Genomic DNA, 20,286 nt, shown 5'->3' on the forward strand with positions numbered 1-20,286 from the left:
TGGGAGACCATGTGGACGCTACGATAACGGACGAATGAATATTGCTCGACAATCACCAGGCAAGACAGTTCTCTTCCTCTTAGGGAACACTTCAGCAGTCACGGGCATTTGGCCTCTGATCTTTGGGCAAGTGTTCTCCAAGGTGGCCTTCACGACACACGACAACGCAGTCGCTGAGCAGAGACTGATAGCCAAGTTCCACACACGTGAGGACAGTCTCAACCGGGATCTTGAGTTCATGTCACACTATCTGTAACCCCCACGACTTGCAAAATCTCACTAACTGTCCTGTCTAGAGGCAATACACAACTCTTTAACCTGTGCTTAACCCTCTCTCCACTCACATTGTCTGTACTTTTAAGACTTGATTACCTGTAAAGACTGGCATTCCAACCATTATTTTATAAATTGTGTTTGTGTCTTTATGTGCCCTGATTGTGAACAGAACTCCCACTGCCTGATGAAGGAGCAGTGCTCCGAAAACTAGTGGCTTGTGCTACCAAATAAACCTGTTGGACTTTAACCTGGTGTTGAGAGACTTCTTACTGCATTTACCCCAGTCCAACACCAGCACCTCCACATCATGGAACAAGCTGCCAGAGGTAGTAGTAGAGGTGGGTACAATTTTGTCTTTTAAAAAGCATTTGGACAGTTACATGAGTACGATGGGTATGGAGGGATATGGGCCAAGTGCGGGCAATTGGGACTAGCTTAGTGGTTAATAAAAAGGTGGTAAGGATAAGTTGGACCGAAGGGCCTGTAAACCTCTGTGATCATGAGGAACATTCTCATGTTAGGGTGCAAAAAAGATTTATTTTCCTGTGGATCACATGATCACTGGTGTCGAAACTCAGTAAGAAGTCTCACAACACCAGGTTAAAGTCCAACAAGCTTATTCGATAGTAAGCCCACAAGCTTTCGGGGTTTGCCCCTTTGTCAGATGAATGGAGAGTTCTGAACAGAACCTGGTGTTGTGAGACTTCTTACTGTTTTTACCCCAGTCCAACGCTGGCATCTCCACATCACGTCGAAACTTGGAACAGATGAAAATGTAACTACGTTACACTTAGAAAACAAACTCAACTTCAAACATTGCATCTCCGCGTGAAACATTCAAGATTCACTTTCCCCCTCAGGAACAGGACCTAATATGGGAGTTAAATACTGCTTCTGTTGCATTCTGCCATGTTGAGTTTGGTCAAATATTTGTTCATGGAATGCCTGTACGAGAACATGCACTATTAGTTAGTTTGAAATCTCTTTGAAGATAAATTTACCTCAGAAACAGATAATGCATCATGAAGAATCTTGAAGTTAAATCTTTAAAAGGCAAAGATAAAATAACACTTCCACAAAATACAACGCAACTGCATTTTGCACTGGGCTTTGCAGCTGTTAAGGGAACTTGGCCCAAAGCCTAGTACCCCCACAGAAGTTGGAAGTTCAAATTCCACCATAGCAAACCACAAGATTGAGTAGAGGTTATATATGAAGTTATATATGAGGTTAAATATTACAGCTGCCACCACCAACAACCTATCCTGGTCCTTCCATGTGGACAGTATAGTTAAGAAAGCCCACCAAGCCTCTACTTTCTCAGGAGACCAAGGAAATTTGGCATGTCCGCTACGACTCTCAGAGAGCAGATACGAGGAGAATGTGCAAACTCTACACAGACAGTGACCTGAAGCCGGGAATCGGGTCCCTGGCGCTGTGAGGCCTCAGTGCTAACCACTGTGCCACCTGTGCCACACCCTTCATTTCAGTTTTAATTTAACTCAAGTGAATTTACATTCATTGCTGACAAAACGAAACAAGTGATTTGGTGCGTTAAAAGACAAGTGACTGAAAGGTGTCAGACAGAGATTTGACATCTTGGTTCTCTGGGAATGACTCAAGAGCGAGGCTGCGAGTGGAGATTGTGCTGTTGGTTCATACCAGCTACATCTGATCCTACTTAAGCAGATTGACACGGAGATTACATCGGACAGATAATCTATTCAGGAAATGCAGTGAAGTCATAAATCAGTTTCCTTTGTGTGTTTGCATTAGAAACCTCTCACAAAACAGTACTTTTCACTCAATGATTTTTAAACATGTGGGTGTAGAATCTGCAGATATGACTATCATAGGAATCAGCAATTAATTACACGATGGATAATGGCTTTAGTTATTCATTTGAAAAGCTTTGCAAGCAATTTGTCAAATAACACCGTGATAAGGCAAAAAATGATGAATGGGAGAAATGAAATAAAATAACGAGAGATGTAAAGAGCTCAAGAGTATAGCAGGCCCATTGGCAGGTTTTAGACTGAACATAAATTAGAGCAGCTGGCAGCACAGTGGTTAGCACAACTGCCTAATAGCACCAGGGACCCATGTTCAATTCCGGCCTCAGGTCACTGTCTGTGCAGAGTTTGCACATTCTCCTTGTGTCTGCATGGGTTTCCTCCACGTGCTCCGGTTTAGGTGGATTGGCCATGCTAAATTGCACCTTAGTGTCAGGAGGGCAAACATGTGGGGTTATGAGAATAGTGTCTGGCTGGGATTGTGGTATATGCAGACTCGATGGGCCGAATGGCCTCCTTCTGCAGTATAGGATTCTATGGAGGCAAAGACCAAAGTTATGGCTCCAAATGGCAATGGAAATGTTGAGATTGGAAGCACGGAGATAGAGAGCGCGATGGTCTCATTTTTTGATTAAGCATTAATTCAGGCAGAAAAAGCAGTTTTGTAGCGTTTGACCACAAATCTGAGTGTGAATTATACTATCAATGCTTAGGAACATTAACATACAGAGGGATCTGGGTGTGCAGGTCCACAGTTCCCGAGAAGTAGCAACACAGATGGCCAAGGTGATTAAGAAGGTATATGGCATGCTTGCCTTCATCAGCCAGAGCAATGGGTACAAGAGTTGGAAAATCATGCTGCAACTGTGTAGGACCTTGGTTAGGCCACATTTGGAGCATAGCGATCACCACACTACGAGAAGAACTTGGAAGTTTTGGAGAGAGTGTAAAGAAGGTTCACCAGGATGTTTCCTGGCCTCAAGGGTGTTGACTGTGAGTAGAGGTTGAATGAACTAAGATTGCTTCCACTGGAAAGATGGAGGCTGAGGGAAGACCGGACAGAGGTCCACAAAATTGAGGCACAGACAGGGTGGATAGTCAGATGCTTTTCTCCCAGGGTGGAATTACAAGAGGGCACAGGCTCAAAGTGAGAGGGGGAAAGTTTACGGGAGATGTACGGGGAAAGTTTTTCCACGCAGAGAGTGGTGGGTGTCTGGACCATGCTGCCAGAGGAGGTGATGGAAGCAGGCACATTAACAACATTTAAGAGGCATCCAGATGGATACATGAATAGGGAGGGAATGGAGGGAAACAGACGGAGGGAGTAAGGGCAAAAGATTGTCTTGTTAGTTAAATTAGAGCATCATGATTGGCACAGGTTTGGAGGGCCGAAGGGCCTGTTCCTGTGCTGTACTTTTCTTTGTTCTTTGGTATCCCACCGGCTCCACTGCCAGCTATTTTCCTCATATTTATTGAAAGAAAATTCTGAAGATGGGTCCCACTATGTCTTGGTGGGGTGGGCTCTGAATGATGCGAGTCCCACCAGCACCCTCAGCCTCGTCGACTGTTGGAAAAATCCATCTGATTCACCAATGTCCCTTTAGGGAAGGAAATCTGCCGTCCTTACATGATCTGGCCTACATGTGACTCCAGATCCACAGCAATGTGGACTCTCAACTACAGTCGGGCACTAGGGATGGGCAGCAACACCCATGTCCCACGAATGAATAAAAAAACACATGGAATGAAATTTCAATAGAATAATGGTGGGATTAATCCGACGCATTAACAAAGCATTGGATATAAAATAAGACGGATGGAGTGGAGGAGGTTGTCATTTTATCTATCGATGGGATTAGTCAAATTGGCCATATAGCTTTGGGAACCCATTATGACCTTCAGATCTTGTCAACCTGTTTCAGTCAATGAAATAAAACCCCCCATTATCAAAACAAATTCCTACTTTGCAAAATAAAGATTAGCATCTTGTTGTGGTAATTTAATGCTGAAACTAATGACAGTTTAGGATAATTTTGGCTTCGACTGGTGTCAAATAGCTAGGAAAAACAAATTTGCCTGTCACCAAAAAAGACAACTTGCCTCTTGAGATACCAAACATTGTCCAGCGTTAAGCAGCGTCCTGTGTTCTGGAGTTCAGAACAAAGTGCAGTGCAACAACATGTTCCCAACAAAACATCCAAATTAGTAGCTGCACAATTTCAAGTACAGCTTAACTATGATGATGAAGTATATATTACCCTCGGCATTGTAATGACTATAATTGAAGGCAAACTGGAATGTATGAATCCACAGTGTATTCCTTTTTTCTAAACATTTTTTTTTCCCCAACAACTTAAAGTTGTTTAAGCTTACCGTCCTTTCATAAGCTGCAAGGATGATGTTTATTAGATTGTTGGATGGGATTTTCTGCCCACGTTTGCCCTGAAAATCCCGCCCAAGGTCAAAGGTCCTTTCCATGGTCCGCCCCTTGCCCACTACAACTCCTGTGGCAGGACGTGAAAATTCACCCCCCCCCACTTATGTTTTAATTTTAGGTAAAATGTAGGAAGTATGGGATCTTGAGTACACAATTATGAGAGGCATGGATAGGATAGACAGGAAGGAACTTTGCCCCTTAGTAGAGGAGTCAATAACTGGGAAGGGGTAGATTTTAGAGAAGGGGCAGGAGATTTAGAGAGGATTTGGGGAAAACTTTTCACCCAGAGTGTGGTGGGAATTTGGAACTCACTGTCAGAAAGGGTGGGAGAGGCAAGAACCCTCACACCATTTAAAAAGCATTTAGATGAGCACTTGAAACATCATAACATACAAGGCTACAGAACAAGTGCTGGAAAATGGGATTAGAGTAGATAGGTGCATGATGACCGGCGCAGACATGATGGGTGGGAGATTAGGGCCTCACTTGCCCCGAGGCTGTAAAATCTCACCCGAGGCCAATGGACGAAACTTTTCCTGCTTTATGTACCAGGATACCCAGATCCCTCTGTAAGTCAGAGTTCTACAATTTTCCTTCATTTTAAAATTGTATTTTTTTTTAATTCTTCCTGCCAAAGTTCACAATACACTCCATCTGACAAATTATTACCCAATCATTTAACCTGTCTATATTGCCTTTTAGATTTTCTAACTCCTTTTGACAACTTATTTTCCTACCTATCTTGGAGTCATTGGTAAATTTAGCTATGTTGTTATCAACTCCTTTATGCAAGTCATCGATATAGATTGTAAATTGTTGAGGCACTGATCCCTGTGGCACTCCACTAGTTACAGCCTGTCAACCCAAACAGACTCACTTATCCCTATTCGCTACTTCCAGTTAAGCAACCACTCCTTTATCCATGCTAATATATCATTAGAATGACAAATTAGTATCTTGTGTAATAATCTTTAATGTGGTATCTTATAAAATGCCTTTTGGAAGTCCAAGCACACCACATCTGCAGATTCCCCTTTATCCATCTTGAATGTTGTTTAATCAAAAACAAACTCTCTAACAAGCTAGTTAGTCATTTATTTCCCTTTCACAAAGTCATGTTGACTTTGCCTAATCAAATTGTGATTTTAAGTGGGCGTCGTTGGTTGGGCCAGCATTTATTGCCCATTTCTGATTGCCCTGAAACTGAGTGACCTCCTGGGTGATTTCTGAGAGCACTGAAGAGCCAGTCCCACACATCTGGGGTTATATGTAGGCCAGATCAGGTAAGGGTGGTAGATTTTCTTCCCCAAAAGATGTTAATGAACCAGATGGGTTTTTCCAATAATTGACTGTGATGAACTCCAGGACTTACATGGGGAATTCCTGATTGGCCTCCCAGTGGGATTTCGAGAACATGAATTCCCTGGTGATTGATAATCAGCTTCCCAGGTGGAATTTGTATCTTGAGCCCTTTATAAAGCAAGTTCCTGAACGGGTCCATTATTGTATCGTCCTGGTTGAGACCTACATGTGCTCACTACAGACTTGTGGTTTTGTTTTATTTCTACTTTGCACAATAAACTTATGTTATTTTCCAGTTGACTCCTGAGTTATTACATCGACAATAGTTTTGTGGGACTTTTAATTTCTACACTTCCTGATGCCTCAGATAAGCAGCCAGCGTAATCGAGGACCCCATGCACCCCGGACATTCTCTCTTCCACCTTCCATTGGGAAAAAGATACAAAAGTCTGAGATCACATACCAACTGGCTCAAGGACAGCTTCTTCCCTGCTGCTGTCAGGTGGGTGGCAGTTGGGAGAGGGAGGAGGGAGGCCAGATCATTCTCTGGTGGGGGGGGGAAGCGGCATGCACAGGGGGGTCCACTGCCACTCTGCAGGCAATCGATGGGGGAAAAAGGGGACGGGGGTTGCGATCGGTCTGGGTATGGAGGAGTGGGTGGATAAGAGGGACAGTTACATTGTGGAGGTGGGGCAATGTCTGTGGAGGCCATTGCTCCCACTTTTCGCTCCTGGGCCACTTTATCCACTTTTTGCGGCCTGGAAGCGATGTGACAGGGGCACGATTTTCAAGTTTTTCCCTCACTGCACATGCACAGTTCAGAACTCCGATCATTTCGGGCGCGATAAGCGCAATTCAGACCCGTGATTTTTTTTTTGGCTGAGTGCTTATGGAGGCACCTGAAAATAGATTTTCAAGTCAGATCTGAATTGTGCCCACATTCAGCACTTAGAATGAAAATCAGGCCCTTTGTATAGCGCGCAAAAAAGAAATGATGCTTTTCACAATATCCCAATACATGTTACAAAAGTCAAATATTTTTATTGGATTCAAATTTCACCATCAGCCATGGTGGGATTCAAACTTGGGTCCCCAGAGCATTATATGGATTACTAGTTTAGTGAAAATACCCACTACACCACTGCCAACAATACACTAGATGTTCATAGAATCCATATAGTGCAGGAGGACAGCATTCGGCCTATCAAGTCTGCATCAACAACAAGCCCACCAAGGCTATACCTCCTTAACCTGATGTATTTACTCTGCTAATTCTTTGACACAAAAGAGGAATAAGCCATGGCCAATCACTCAAACCAGCACATCTTTGGACTGTGGGAGAAAACCAGAACATCCAGAGGAAACCCATGCAGACACGGGAAGAACATGCAGACTCCACAGATTCAGTCACCCAGGGCAAAACTGACCCCGGGTTCCTGGCACTGTGAGGCAGCAGTGTTAACCACTGTGCCACCGTACCACTCTTAAGTCCAAGATGAACTGGCTAAGAGTTAATTGATTTGATTTGATTTATTATTGCCACATGTATTAACAGTGAAAAGTATTATTTCTTGCACGCTATACAGACAAAACATACCATTCATAGAGAAGGAAATTAGAGAGTGCAGAATGTACTGTTACAGTCACAGGTAGGGTGTAGAGAAAGATCAACTTAATGCAAGGTAAGTCCATTCAAAAGTCTGACAGCAGCAGGGAAGAAGCTGTTCTTGACTGGGTTGGTACGTGATGTCAGAATTTTGTATCTTTTTCCCGAAGGAAGAAGGTGGAAGAGAGAATGTCCGGGGTGCGTGGTGTCCTTAATTATGCTGGCTGCTTTGACAAGGCAGTGGGAAGTGTAGGCAGAGTCAATGAATGGGAGGCTGGTTCATGTGATGGATTGGGCTACATTCATGACCTTTTGAAGTTCCTTGCGGTCTTGGGCAGAGCAGGAGCCACATCAAGCTGTGATATAACCAGAAAGGATGCTTTCTATGGTGCATCTGTAAAAGTTGGTGAGATCGTAGCTGACATGCCAAATCTCCTTAGTCTTCTGAGAAAGTAGAGGCGTTGGTGGGCTTTCTTAACTATAGTGTCAGCACGGGGAAACCGGGACAGGTTGTTGGTGATCTGGACACCTAAACACTTGAAGCTCTCGACACTTTCTACTTCATCCCCGTTGATGCAGACAGGGGCATGTTCTCCTTTACACTTCCCGAAGTCGATCTGCAGAATAAGCAGAAGTATGGCGACAGAACCAATTGCAAGTTTTCTTGGAGGGAGTCGTTTAAATGGCAGGTAAAACATAACTTCAGCATCCCTGCTTCCAATAGCAGCAGACCAGTTGACCTCTGATGGTGCACTCACTCACCAGCAGACACAACCCTGCGGTGTTAAGATGGCATGAAATAAAAGACATTGTGTTTCATCGATTCTTACTGGCATCCAGCTGTCAAATGGAATGTTGGCCTTTATCGCGAGGGGGATGGAATATAAAAGCAGGGAGGTCTTGCTGCAACTGTACAGGGCACTGATGAGGCCGCAACTAGAGTACAGTGCGCAGTTTTGGTCCCCTTATTTGCAAAAGGATATATTGGCTTTGGAGGGGGTGCAGAGAAGGTTCACCAGGTTGATACCGGAGATGAGGGGGTTAGCTTATGAGGAGAGATTGAGTAGACTGGGCCTGTACTCGTTGGAGTTTAGAAGGCTGAGGGGAGATCTTATAGAGACATAAGATAATGAAGGGGCTAGACAGGGTAGAGGCAGAGAGATTCTTTCCACTTGGAAAGGAAACAAGAACTAGAGGACACAGCGTCAAAATAAGGGGGAGTCAATTTAGAACAGAGTTGAGGAGGAACTGCTTCTCCCAGAGGGTAGTGAATCTCTGGAATTCTCTGCCCATTGAAGCAGTGGAGGCTACCTCATTTAATATGTTTAAGTCACAGGTAGACAGATTTCTAATCAATAAGGGAATTAAGGGTTATGGGGAGCAGGTGGGTAAGTGGAACTAAACCACTATCAGATCAGCCTTGATCTTATTGAATGGCGGGGCAGGCTTGAGGGGCTAGTTGGCCTACTCCTGCTCCCGTTTCTTATGTTCTTATGTAAATGACCCAGTTGTGAAACGCTGAGGGTGAAGAATCAAAACAACTTCATCCAAACAATGTGCATCTGAGAACTCTGGAGCTGGTGGTAATCTGATAGAAATCAGTCAAGATCGTAATCAGGAAACCACACATCAGATTGTACGAAAAGCGAAAAGAGAACTTGCCAGAGAGACAAGACGAGGCAGGAGAACGGCCCTGAGAATTCAGCCCAGTTGTTATTGAGTCAAGCCTTGGAGTGATGACACATCTCCAAAATATTCATCCTCCCCCCACCACCCCCTATTTTCATCAAAATCCTTTCCCATCGTCAGGACGTTATGCAACAAGCGATGGGAATATCCGGCAGGTTCGTGGAGGGGTGGCAGAGGCAACTGGATGAAGGGAAATGTGAGGTGGTCCACTGTGAGAATAGGGCAATGAAAGGATGTACACTCTGCAGAGTAAAAATCTGTGGAGGAATAGAGAGACCTATTGGTGCAGATACACCGACCTGTAAAAGGTGAGAGCACTGATGGAAAAAAAACATACAAAAAGCAGTTGGAATTAAGGTTTCACGTATAGGGACGACAAATATAAAAGTCAATGATTCAGAATTTGTAGAATAATTAAGGCACAGTGAAGAGCAACACGCTGGCACAGTGGTTAACACTGCTGCTTCATAGCGCCAGGGACCCGGGTTCAATTTCTGGCTTGGATCACTGTCGATGCAGTGCTGGATGGGTAAAAATCAATCTCACTAGGACGCAGACAGGTGGCAGAACTGGCAAACAGGTGGGGTTGTCATTTAATGGAGCAAACTGGCAGGAAAATTTGCCAATTGGCTTACAAACGGAATGGAAATGGGGAGTTGGACTATTTGGATGAGTTTTATTTTATGATTCTATGAAAGGCACTGAGAGAACAAATATGCAATTTCTTGAGCACGCAAGTGCAGATATACAAAACCACAAAAGAAAAACAGCCTCTTTGGTTTTATAAATACCGATACACAACACCAGACCATAGCAATCATGAGAAATGTGTCCAATGCAACGTCTATCTATAGAGTCCTCTATGTTTTATGCTTGTGACAGAAAGCACATTGAAGCCATAGGTATACGCAGCATTGGATGAGGAAGTAAATTCTGAGGAGATATTTGAGGGCCGGGATTCTCCCAAAAAAATTCTAACTTCCCAAAGTGAAGGAAAATGGGAATAAACCCCACTGGATTTTTTAGCGTGATTTCCAGAATGAATCTTCCACACTCTGTGGGTCACAGAGTGCCCCAGCATGATTCCCTCTGGAAATCTGAGAATGGGGCCTATTCTCACCCAAGAGGCCAGCAGCATAGTGCTGAGTGGGCCACTGCACATGCGTCAATCTGTCAGCACATGCGCAATGCCTCTCCTTTGCCGGCTTTCAGATCACTGGCCAGCCAAATCACTGGCAAGCCCCACAGACCATCACTGGTCTTCTGACTCCCGCAACCTCCAATCCTGATTGCCAGCCTCTCAGACATCCCCAGTTCAGCCCCTATGTGACTACCTACCCACCCCCCACCCACCCCCAGCCAGCCCAGATCTTCCAAACAACCCCAATCCAATGGCCACTCCCGATGTCTCACCCTCCTGATAGTCTCGACCCTCCCCACCCCTGATGAACATCCTGGATGCCACCTGCCCCCCCAAACCCCACCCCCCCCAGTAACCCCGACCTCCTTCCCTTGAAGACCAGCAACGCCTCTCCCCACTGCACCCCCCCCCAACACCAATCGCTCTCAACAGGCTCTGCCCCCAGTAAAGCCCCTCCCCTTCTGGCCCTGCTCCTTGGCATTGCCCAATGCCTGGTGGGCAGTGCCAGTTTGGCCCTTAGGCAGTGAAAGAGTGCCAGGCTGGCACTGTCCAAAGGGTACTCCCCCACTACCTCTGACCTCCCAGGGGGTTCTCAAAGGCCTCTGTTCCCTACAGGGGAGTTGGGTCACCTGTTCCCCATTAGTAGGGAGCTATGGTAAACCCATTGGAATGAACCACTCCTGGCAGGAGGGGATAGGCATGAGAGGGCCCTGAGACTTCAGTCCTGGGTCTGCTAGTCATATGGAAAAGTAGATTTCCAAATGATAATCAATTCCACGCCAAATTCCAAGACTTATTTAACAACAGGATATCAAGTCAGAAAGATCTTACAGAGAGAGAAATCACCAGAACAACGCCAAAGCTTCTGAAAGCCATCAGACCTGGTTGTATTTATTGTTCTGGGAGTGACTAAAATTCTATTATTACTGTTTTGGTATGAATGATCCTTGTATTTATTTGAACAGCATTTCAGTCGAACGTATCTTCATTTAATATGTTACCTGTTTAGTTAAAGTTCCAGTTGGTTAAATAAATAACTTGTTTACTATTCACTTAAAGCAAGTGTCAGGTCTTCATGTTAACGAAACTCTAAATGTCAACGAAGAACACTTCACACCTTCCCAAACACTTTTACCAGATTATGAAGCGAGGTAAAGGGGATTAGCCTCTGCGTTGTAACAATTTTGAAAGCTGCTGGCGAATCTATTTCTAATATAAAGTTCTTGGTTGAAAGATCCCCCTCCAACCCTTTATAATTTCCCTTTTGCAAGTTTGAAAATCTACATGAAAGAGGCAAGTCAAAATGAAATGTACCATTACATCTGTAAATGCAACGACACACAAACAGCTGATGATGACAAAGGTGATTTCAACATTTAGCGACAGTGGCACTTTTGCTGCAAAATTATTTTTGGTAAGACGCTGTTAAATTCTGAAATATAGGCTAGAATTTTCCAGCCCTTTCATGCCCCATCACTGCTGCAAGTGAGGACAGAGAATTCGCCACTCAGCCAAATCCCTATTTACAGTCGCAGGACCAGAGATTCCCACCAGTGTGAATTCTCTGGAATTCTCCCACCTTATCCGCATCTGGGATTCTCCAGTCCCGCTGCTATGAAAGGAAGCCACGATTCTCCAGCTTCACCTGTGTCTGGGATTCTCCAGTCCCACTCCTGTGAAAGGAGGCCAGGATTCTCCAGCTTCACCCGTGTCTGGGATTCTCCAGCCCCGCTGCTGTGAAAGGAGCCAGAATTCTCCAGCCTTACCCCTGTCCAGGATTCCCACCTACGGCTTTGATTGAAGGCTGCGGGCAAGGTCGGAGAATTCCGGTCATAGAGAATGAAATGTCATAACCAGCCTTAATCCAAAGTAACTCTATCCATTGTTTCAGAGAACCTGATTGCTTCCAAGTTAAGCGGACTTCTTATGTTAAACAGCGTTGTGTATCCCATAGTAACTTTATAATTATTCTTGTCAAACTATTGTATGAAAAATGCATTGACTTTCGTAACGAAAGATGAAAATTCAACAAAAATTGAATAATTCAGACCAATCTATAAAACCACTGTGAAACTAAAAAAGTGTTGTCCCTAATAAAGCATCTTCAGAAGCAACAACAGTACAGAGAACAAGTACAGTACAGGAACAGGCCCTTTGGCCCTCCAAGCCTGTGTCAATCATGATGCCTGCCTAAACTAATAAGTAATTGGGTTCAGAACAGCATTTAATGAATAGTTTCTTCAAATTATAGAATCTCTAAAAAAAAGCGTTCATCCCATAAAGCTTGTGGTCATTTTAACTGAATGTAAAATAAGCTGATTTCCAAGCTAACTTTCTCCATATATATAATATATATATCCCTCTTTTGCCAAAACCTATCCAATTCTTTTAACTAATAAGCAAAACTGACTTCTAGTAAAGTCGATTTTGCTCATGGAACCCACTGAGCAAAAGAAAATGGCTCCCGACCTATCATACGATGGGCCGAATGGCCAATTACTTATCAGTTTAGGCAGGCATCATGATTGGCACAGGCTTGGAGGGCCGAAGTTTTACGATTCTTTGAAACAAGCAAGAAAAAGAGACAATGCCCCATCAAAAATCTGCAACGGGAATTTCAAATACAAAGCCCACATATCTGGCATCTTTCCCCTCCGCAATTAATCTGCCAGATTTCTCCGCCTTTCCAAGGCTTGCCATCTTCTCCGGTTCCACACTCCATTACTCACGTGAGAGCTGTCACGGCGAGGGCCAGCAGGCTGCGTGACTGCAAGGCTTATCGCAATCCTGCCCCCTGCACATCGAGGGGGAACTGGGCGATAGTGACGCACATTTTATTAAGTCGCCTCACAACACCAGCTTAGAGTCCAACAGATTTATTTGGAATCACGAGCTTTCGGTGTACTGCTCCCTCATCAAGCTCGTGATTCCAAACAAACCTGTTGGACTTTAACCTGGTGTTTGACCTGTTCTTATTGTGCCCACCCCTGTCCAACGCTGGCATCTCCACATCATTATTAACACCAAAAAACTTCTCAATCAATTAGAGAACAATTAAATCAATTTGCAGTCTTTGCTAAGGACTCAGTTTTTTTTTAAACTACAAAGTCCTGAAAAATGAAACAACAGTTCATCAGTTGCAGTTTTTTGCATTTTCCACATGAAGGATTCCAAAATTATACGTTCAATGAAGACCATTCAAAAACATATGTCCTACCTTGCTTCTTGAGCTGCATGTTAACTTCCGTCTCGAGACTTAGGTCCTGATTTTCCTTCTCCGCTTTTCCGTCATGGTGGACACTCTCCGTCGCTTTAAGGTCAGGATTGAGATGGTTTAACCCCAAGTCAGCTGATTTTGAGAAGAAAGGGTTTCTCTTCGCCTCGCTTTCCAGATTTTCCTTTGCCTGCGGCGCTGACATGGGATCCTCGCTCGGTGTGGAATTCCACCCGAGTTTTGGCTGGAATCCTGCCGCTGAGATGTGAGAGGGAGCGTTGACTTGAACAGTTTGCGGCTGGGTCACCAGCCTACACTGGGCCATCTGGTGCATGGATTGAGAGGCGGATTCCATGTTCCCGGCAGGAGGAGCCAATTCTTCGGAATGATGCATGCGTGCAGAGATCATGGAGACAGCCTGCTTGGATTGCGCCAGGGAAACTGGGGAAGAACTTGCACTTGTTACGTTCTGACTCATCTGTGACCCCCTCGGCTGCGATCTTACTGTAATGTCAGCGTCTGTCATCGGACACTCTGGAATTTTATTCATGGGCTCAACAATATTGTTGGGAAAAGAGTTATTAGGGGCAGACCTCATTTCTCGTAGACTGTGCACAGAAGTCAAGCGTACATTGGGGAAGGTATCAGCTGGAGTCTCTCTCTGTCCCATTCTTGTGTTTGGAACTTGACCAAGTGCACTGCTTTGTATGTACTGAGAACTCGCCACTGCATGCGGACTTGACTTAAGCACTGGATTTGATGACGGTTTGTTTTCCAGAGTAAGGTCTTCGTCACCAATGTGGAGATCCAGGGACGGCATGGAACCGTGGCCGGGGGTGCCCTCATTCACAGAGGTCACGGGTAGGTCGACTTCCGAGGGGAACATGTTGCCATGCGAAGAATATTTCTTCAAGGCCACCGAGGACACCATATTTGCTTTCACGCCCACGTCATTGTGTCCCAGTGGACCTTGGAGCGGGCTCGAGAAGGAGGGCGGATACACGAGGCTAGATGTCGAAGCGTGGAGGCGGTCATTACTGACGTCGGGTCTGGAAGACGTAGTGAATCCATTTGGGTTGACCTTGTTCTGGAAGGAGGAGACGCGGGCTAAAGCGACTGCTGTACTGCCATTAGCTCTGGAGCCTTGATTGAAGGACTGGCTTGAGGTAACTTTTCGATACTGAGTCGAGCCAGGCGCTGGGATAGAGCTTGAATTCCGACTGATCCTCATGTGATAAGAAGGTGGGGGAGGCGTGCTGGTGACAAAACTTTCGGTCGCCTTGGACGACACCACCGCAGCAGGGGCAGGAGAGCTCAGCAGAGAACTGGGTGTAAACGAGGATCCGTCCTCCACGTCGTCAATCTCAAAAGAACGTTTCAGAGCTGTTGATGCAGAAAAATAAAGAGAAATACAAGGTGAATTTTTTTTTAAAGAACCAAACACTTCAGTGATATACATTATAAAAATGTGACTCAATGGGTGCTCTGTCAAGGGCATGAGACTTCATTCGCACTCAAACATGGGCAGCACGGTGGCACAATGGTTAGCACTGCTGCCTCACAGCACCAGGGACTCGGGTTCGATTCCCAGCTCGGGTCACTATCTGTGTGGAGTTTGCATGTTCTCCCCGTGTCAGTGTGGGTTTCCTCCGGGTGTTCCGGTTTCCTCCCACAGTCCGAAAGACGTGCTGATCAGGTGGATTGGCCATGCTGCATTCTCCCTCAGTGTACCCGAACAGGCACCGCATTGTGGTGAATAGGACTTTCACAGTAACTTCACTGCAGTGTTAATGTAAGCCTATTTGTGACACTAATAAATAAACTTTAAATTTAAATATGGCTTCAAAGACAAAATGTTAATCCATCACGTTACCCACCAACTATAGCCACAGTGGCACCAATGTGATTCAGCTGATTTTTCTCCACACCCTACCTGTGGCTGCAAATCTATATTCTGCAGTCTATCCTTTCCTTCTTCCTCATGTACTCTATGACCGATATGCTTCATCTGTATAGCGTGCAAAAACCAATATTTTTCACTATATCCCAATACATGTAACAGTAATAAATCAAATCACAATGGTTAGCACTGCTGCCTCACAGCACCAAAGATCTGGGTTTGATTCTGGCCTTGTGTGACTGCCTCTGCATGTTCTCCCTGTGTCTGTGTGGGTTTCCTCCAGGTGCTCTGGTTTCCTCCCACAGTCTAGAAATATGTGGGTTAGGCACATTTGGCCATGCTGAATTGCCCCTTAATGTCAGGGGGTTAGCAGGATAAATATGTGGTGTTACCAGGATAGGGTCTGGATGGGATTGTTGTCAGTGCAGACTCGATGGACCGAATGGCCTCCTTCTGCACTGAAGGGATTCTATGATTCTTCTATGATTCTGTGAGATAATCTTCAATTCCACTTTCCTGTCTTATCCCCATAACCCTTGATTCTCTTACGGAGTACAAATCTGTCCATTTCAGCCTTGATCATACTCAATGACCCAGCCTCTACTGCCCTCTGTGGTAAAGAATTCCACAGATTCGCTACCCTCTGAGAAAAGAAATTCCTCCTCATCTCTGTCTTAAATGGACGAGCCAATATTCTGAGATCATGTCCTCTGGTCCTAGGCTCTCCCACAAGGGGACACAATCTCTCAGCATTGACCCTGTCAAGCCCCTGAGAATCCAATATGTCTCAATAAGGTCGCCTCTTATCCTTCTAAACTCCAGTGTTAGTTCCCGATGCTGTGCAAGAAATCATCTGCAGTGTTTTGGAGTATCAGCAGTCTAAAGGAATTGCAAGTAGTAAGTTTGCCTCCCAGAGCCTTGTTGGGTCAAATATTAAGGAAGCTCATCATTTGGGTCTGTTTGTTGCAGTAGAGCCTACGCCGCAGAGAACTGGGGCTTCATATCTGTCCCAACCTTCCTCACCCTGAAGTCATCTTTCATTGTGTTCGCTGTAGCCCAAATAAGTTATTCTTATCAACCCACCCCTCTTTTCAAGAAAACAAACAGCTAAGAACAAAATTTATGGGATCACTCAGAATTGAGTAGGAAGACTTTCATAGTAACCTAATCAGGTTATCTTCTAGGTGTATATCAAGATCACTGGTTGAATTAGGTGACACAGTGGTTGGCACTGCTGCCCCACAGCACCGGGGACCCAGGTTCAGCTCCGGCCTTTGAAGGCCGAAGTGGAGAAGGGTTCCATGAGAACAGCAGTTGAACATGGGTCTGCGACTTCTCCCCCTTGTCTGCGTAGGTTTCCTCGGATGCTCTGGTTTCCTTCCACAGTCCGAAAGACGTGCGGGTTAGGTTGATTGGCCATGCCCCTTAGTATCAGAGGGAATTGGCAAGGTAAGTATGTGCAATTATTGGGATAGAGCCTGGATAACATTGTTGTTGGTCTGGGCTCAATGGGCTGAATGGCCTCCTTCGGCACTGTAGGGCTTCATGATTAACAGATGTTTAATTTTCATTGTAAATAATTTAAAGTTTATTTTATTAGGGCTGCAAGTAGGCTTACAGTCACACTGCAACGACGTTACTGTGAAAATCCCCTTTGGCGCCTGTTCGGGTACACTGAGGGAGAATTTAGCATGGCCAGTGCGCCTAACCAGCATGTCTTTCGCACTGTGGGAGGAAACCGGAGCACCCGGAGGAAACCCACGCAAACATGGGGAGAACGTGCAGACTCTGCACAGACAGTGACCCAAGCCAGGAATAGAACCCGGGTCCCTGGCACTGTAAGGGCAGTAGTGCTAACCACTGTGCCACCGTCCCGCTGGTAACTCAACCTGTGCTATTTCCATAATGCATACACTTAAACAGTTGAACTTTACAACGCTGTAATTATTTCACTAGCAATTATGACACTATGTTCACAATGGGCTCTGATTCATAATGTGAAAGAAAGTTCATGGATTCATAGAATCCCTACAGTGCGGCCATTTGGCCCATCGAATCTGCACCAACGACAATCCCATCCAGGCCCTATTCTGATAACACCACTTACTAACCTTGGTAACTTCCTTGATACGAGGGTCAATTTTACCATAGCCAATCAACCTAACCCCCAGATGTTTGGACCGTGGGAAGAAGCCGGAGCACCCGGAAGAAACCCACACAGACAGGGGGAGAATGCGCAGACTCTGCACAGACAGTGACCCAAGCCGAGAATTGAACCCATGTCCCTGGCGCTGTGAGACAGCGGTGCTAACCGCTATGCCACCACGCCGCCCTAGTCCTTACAGTCTGCCAGCCATACTACACTGCAGACATGCAGAACGTTATCTATCGGTCATATTCTCTTTTTGGCACGTGGCACCATTTCGAGACGACATACTTTGTTACACTTTACAGCTTCTTTTTCCTGTGGTGTTATTTGTCTCGTGGTATCTACTCACTAATGACTGCCCCACACACAAGTCTTGACAGCTTAAAGTGTTTGGAGGTCAGTAATTAGCAAGTCCGGTATTAAGTTTGGAAAGAATTTTGTGCCTCAATCCAGATACAGCCACGTGTTTGTGAAATCAGGAGTGAATAGGAAAGCCTCCCACTGCAGCAGGGTACATCTGTTTGGAGCACTGTGTAATAATGTAGAAATAGGAAACATCTATTATATCTATTCAAACTCAAGACAAGCCTGGACACAGCAGTACAGTGCAGGTACTCCATTAGTCTATAAATGCTTTGCAGTGTCTTTTCTTGAAACAAAATGCGATTGATTCCAAACTAATTGACACAGCGAACAACTCTGTTCAAATAGATATGAATATCCAATTAGTGTAACAAACTATAATTATTAACATCTTACAAAATATCCCTTGCTAGAGACACAGAACAAGAAACTGGCAATGTCTGAAACCTGAGCAGTGTAATTTAGCCCACCTATCAATTTGTCAATGTGTTTAGCTCCATTTAACTTGAATGAAGAACACATAAAATGGGAATCTTTATTCAATATGAAAACAAACGAAGGACACGGCTACCAATCTCTTGCTTGACTTTGAGACAGGGAATCTGCAGTGCAGAAGAAGGCCATTTGACCCATCGAGCCTGCACAGACAACAATCCCTATCCCTGTAACCCCATGTATTCACTCTGTTAACCACCCTCCCCGACGCTAATGAACAATTTCACATAGTCAATCCACCTAACCCACATATCTTTGGAGTGTGGGAGGAAACTGGAGCACATGGAGGAAACCCACGCAGGAGAATGTACAATCTCCACGTAGACAGTGACCCAAGCCAGGAATCGAACCTTTACCGCCCTTTTATCCAAACTAATTTTTTTTTGTTAAATTTTCAATATCATTAAGCACCCTCCAATGCAGCGAAACAGTTTTAAACCTGAAAATCATAAACTTTGTCTGAAGTATGACAAAACACATGCAATCTGATAAGTAGAAATCATTCTTTGGCACATGTAAAATGTAATCATTTTTAAATTATTGATCCTACGCAAGTGCTCATGGGTACAAAACATGGGGTGGCACAATGGTTCACACTGCTACTTCACAGCGCCAGGGACCCGGATTCGATTCCTAGCTTGAGTGACTGATTTGATTTGATGTGTGGAGTTTGCACATTCTCCCCATGTCAGCGTGGGTTTCCTGCAGGTGCTCCGGTTTCCTCCCACAGTCCAAAAGACGTGTTAGTTAGGTGGATTGGCCATGATAATTTGCCCCTTAGTGTCTAAACGTGTGTAGATTAGGGGGATTGGCCATAGTAAATGCACTGGGATGGGATTGGGTAAGATACACTTCTAGCAAGTCAGTGCAGACTCGATGGACCGAATTTTCTCCTTCTGCACTGTAGGAATTCTATGATTCATCCTACAAGAATGAATCATAGATCAAGGGCCACATTTTTAAATTTTATTTTCATAAAGAAATGTAATCCTTTAAATTATTTATGATCCGTGACAAGTGAATAATTCACCTATAATATCGACATGCAACATCTTCAGCACTGAACAAGTGACTCAATGATGAGAAGTTTGTGAATCTGGTTCCAGAATGGGCAATTCTTCCGTGATATGACATAGTTGCAGGATTATAAAGTCCTTTACATGTTAATTTCCCGGAGTATGTTTTTGAATAAAATCTATTCACTGAGAAGTGCAAAACCGAGACTGTGATATATTGTTTATTCATGCTGAGAAAATTGGCAAATGTAGAAAAGGATTGCATCAAGGGTAGAATGATAAAAGGTCTTGCAAGATATAGTGAACGATAGTGATTTAGCATTGTAAGTAAGTTGCATTCATGAGAGATTTCCACACAATTGGCCCAAACAGATCTCGTATCGACTCTGCAATTAGGAATTCTCTGAGGTCATACATGAGGTTTTGTGACAATGTACGGGATTCATGCACTCACAAACCCCGAAATGCATGGTTGGAATCTCACCATTATATGACAATTGTCTGGAATTTGCGGTCATTGCCAATGTGATGACGTGTTCCGCTGACCTCAAAGAAAGCCAATCCAGCAATCTCTGTGCCCACAGATTATATTTTTAAGATTGTTAACTTGACTCTGGCTTCCACTGGGGTGGTGCAGTGGTTAGCACTACTGCCTCACAATGCCAGGGACCGGGGTTCAACTCTCAACTTGAAGTTTGCACGCTCTCCCCATTTCTGCAAGGGTTTCCTCCGGGTGCTCCAGTTTCCTCTCACAGTCCAAAGATGCATACAGGTTAGGTTGACTAGCCATGCTAAATTGTCCCTTAGTGTCCAAGGATGCGCTGGTTAGGTTGATTGGCAATGCTAAATTGACCCTTAATGTCAGGGGGATTAGGAGGGTAAATACATCGGGTTGCAGGGATTCG

General features: G+C 44.7%; 1 protein-coding gene across 1 annotated transcript in view; it reads right to left on the reverse strand.

Moving 5' to 3' along the window:
- Nucleotides 1-20,286, reverse strand: part of LOC145355077 (neuronal-specific septin-3-like) — a 392,555-nt gene that overhangs the window by 330,604 nt on the left and 41,665 nt on the right. The window contains exon 2 of the mRNA XM_080206915.1: nucleotides 13,462-14,841. Within this exon, the coding sequence (XP_080063041.1) occupies nucleotides 13,462-14,841 (1,380 nt within the window). The remainder of the gene's footprint in view (nucleotides 1-13,461; nucleotides 14,842-20,286) is intronic.

This window comes from Carcharhinus amblyrhynchos, chromosome 18 (assembly GCF_965287045.1).
Source record: "Carcharhinus amblyrhynchos chromosome 18, sCarAmb.v2.hapA, whole genome shotgun sequence".
Taxonomy (NCBI): domain Eukaryota; kingdom Metazoa; phylum Chordata; class Chondrichthyes; order Carcharhiniformes; family Carcharhinidae; genus Carcharhinus; species Carcharhinus amblyrhynchos.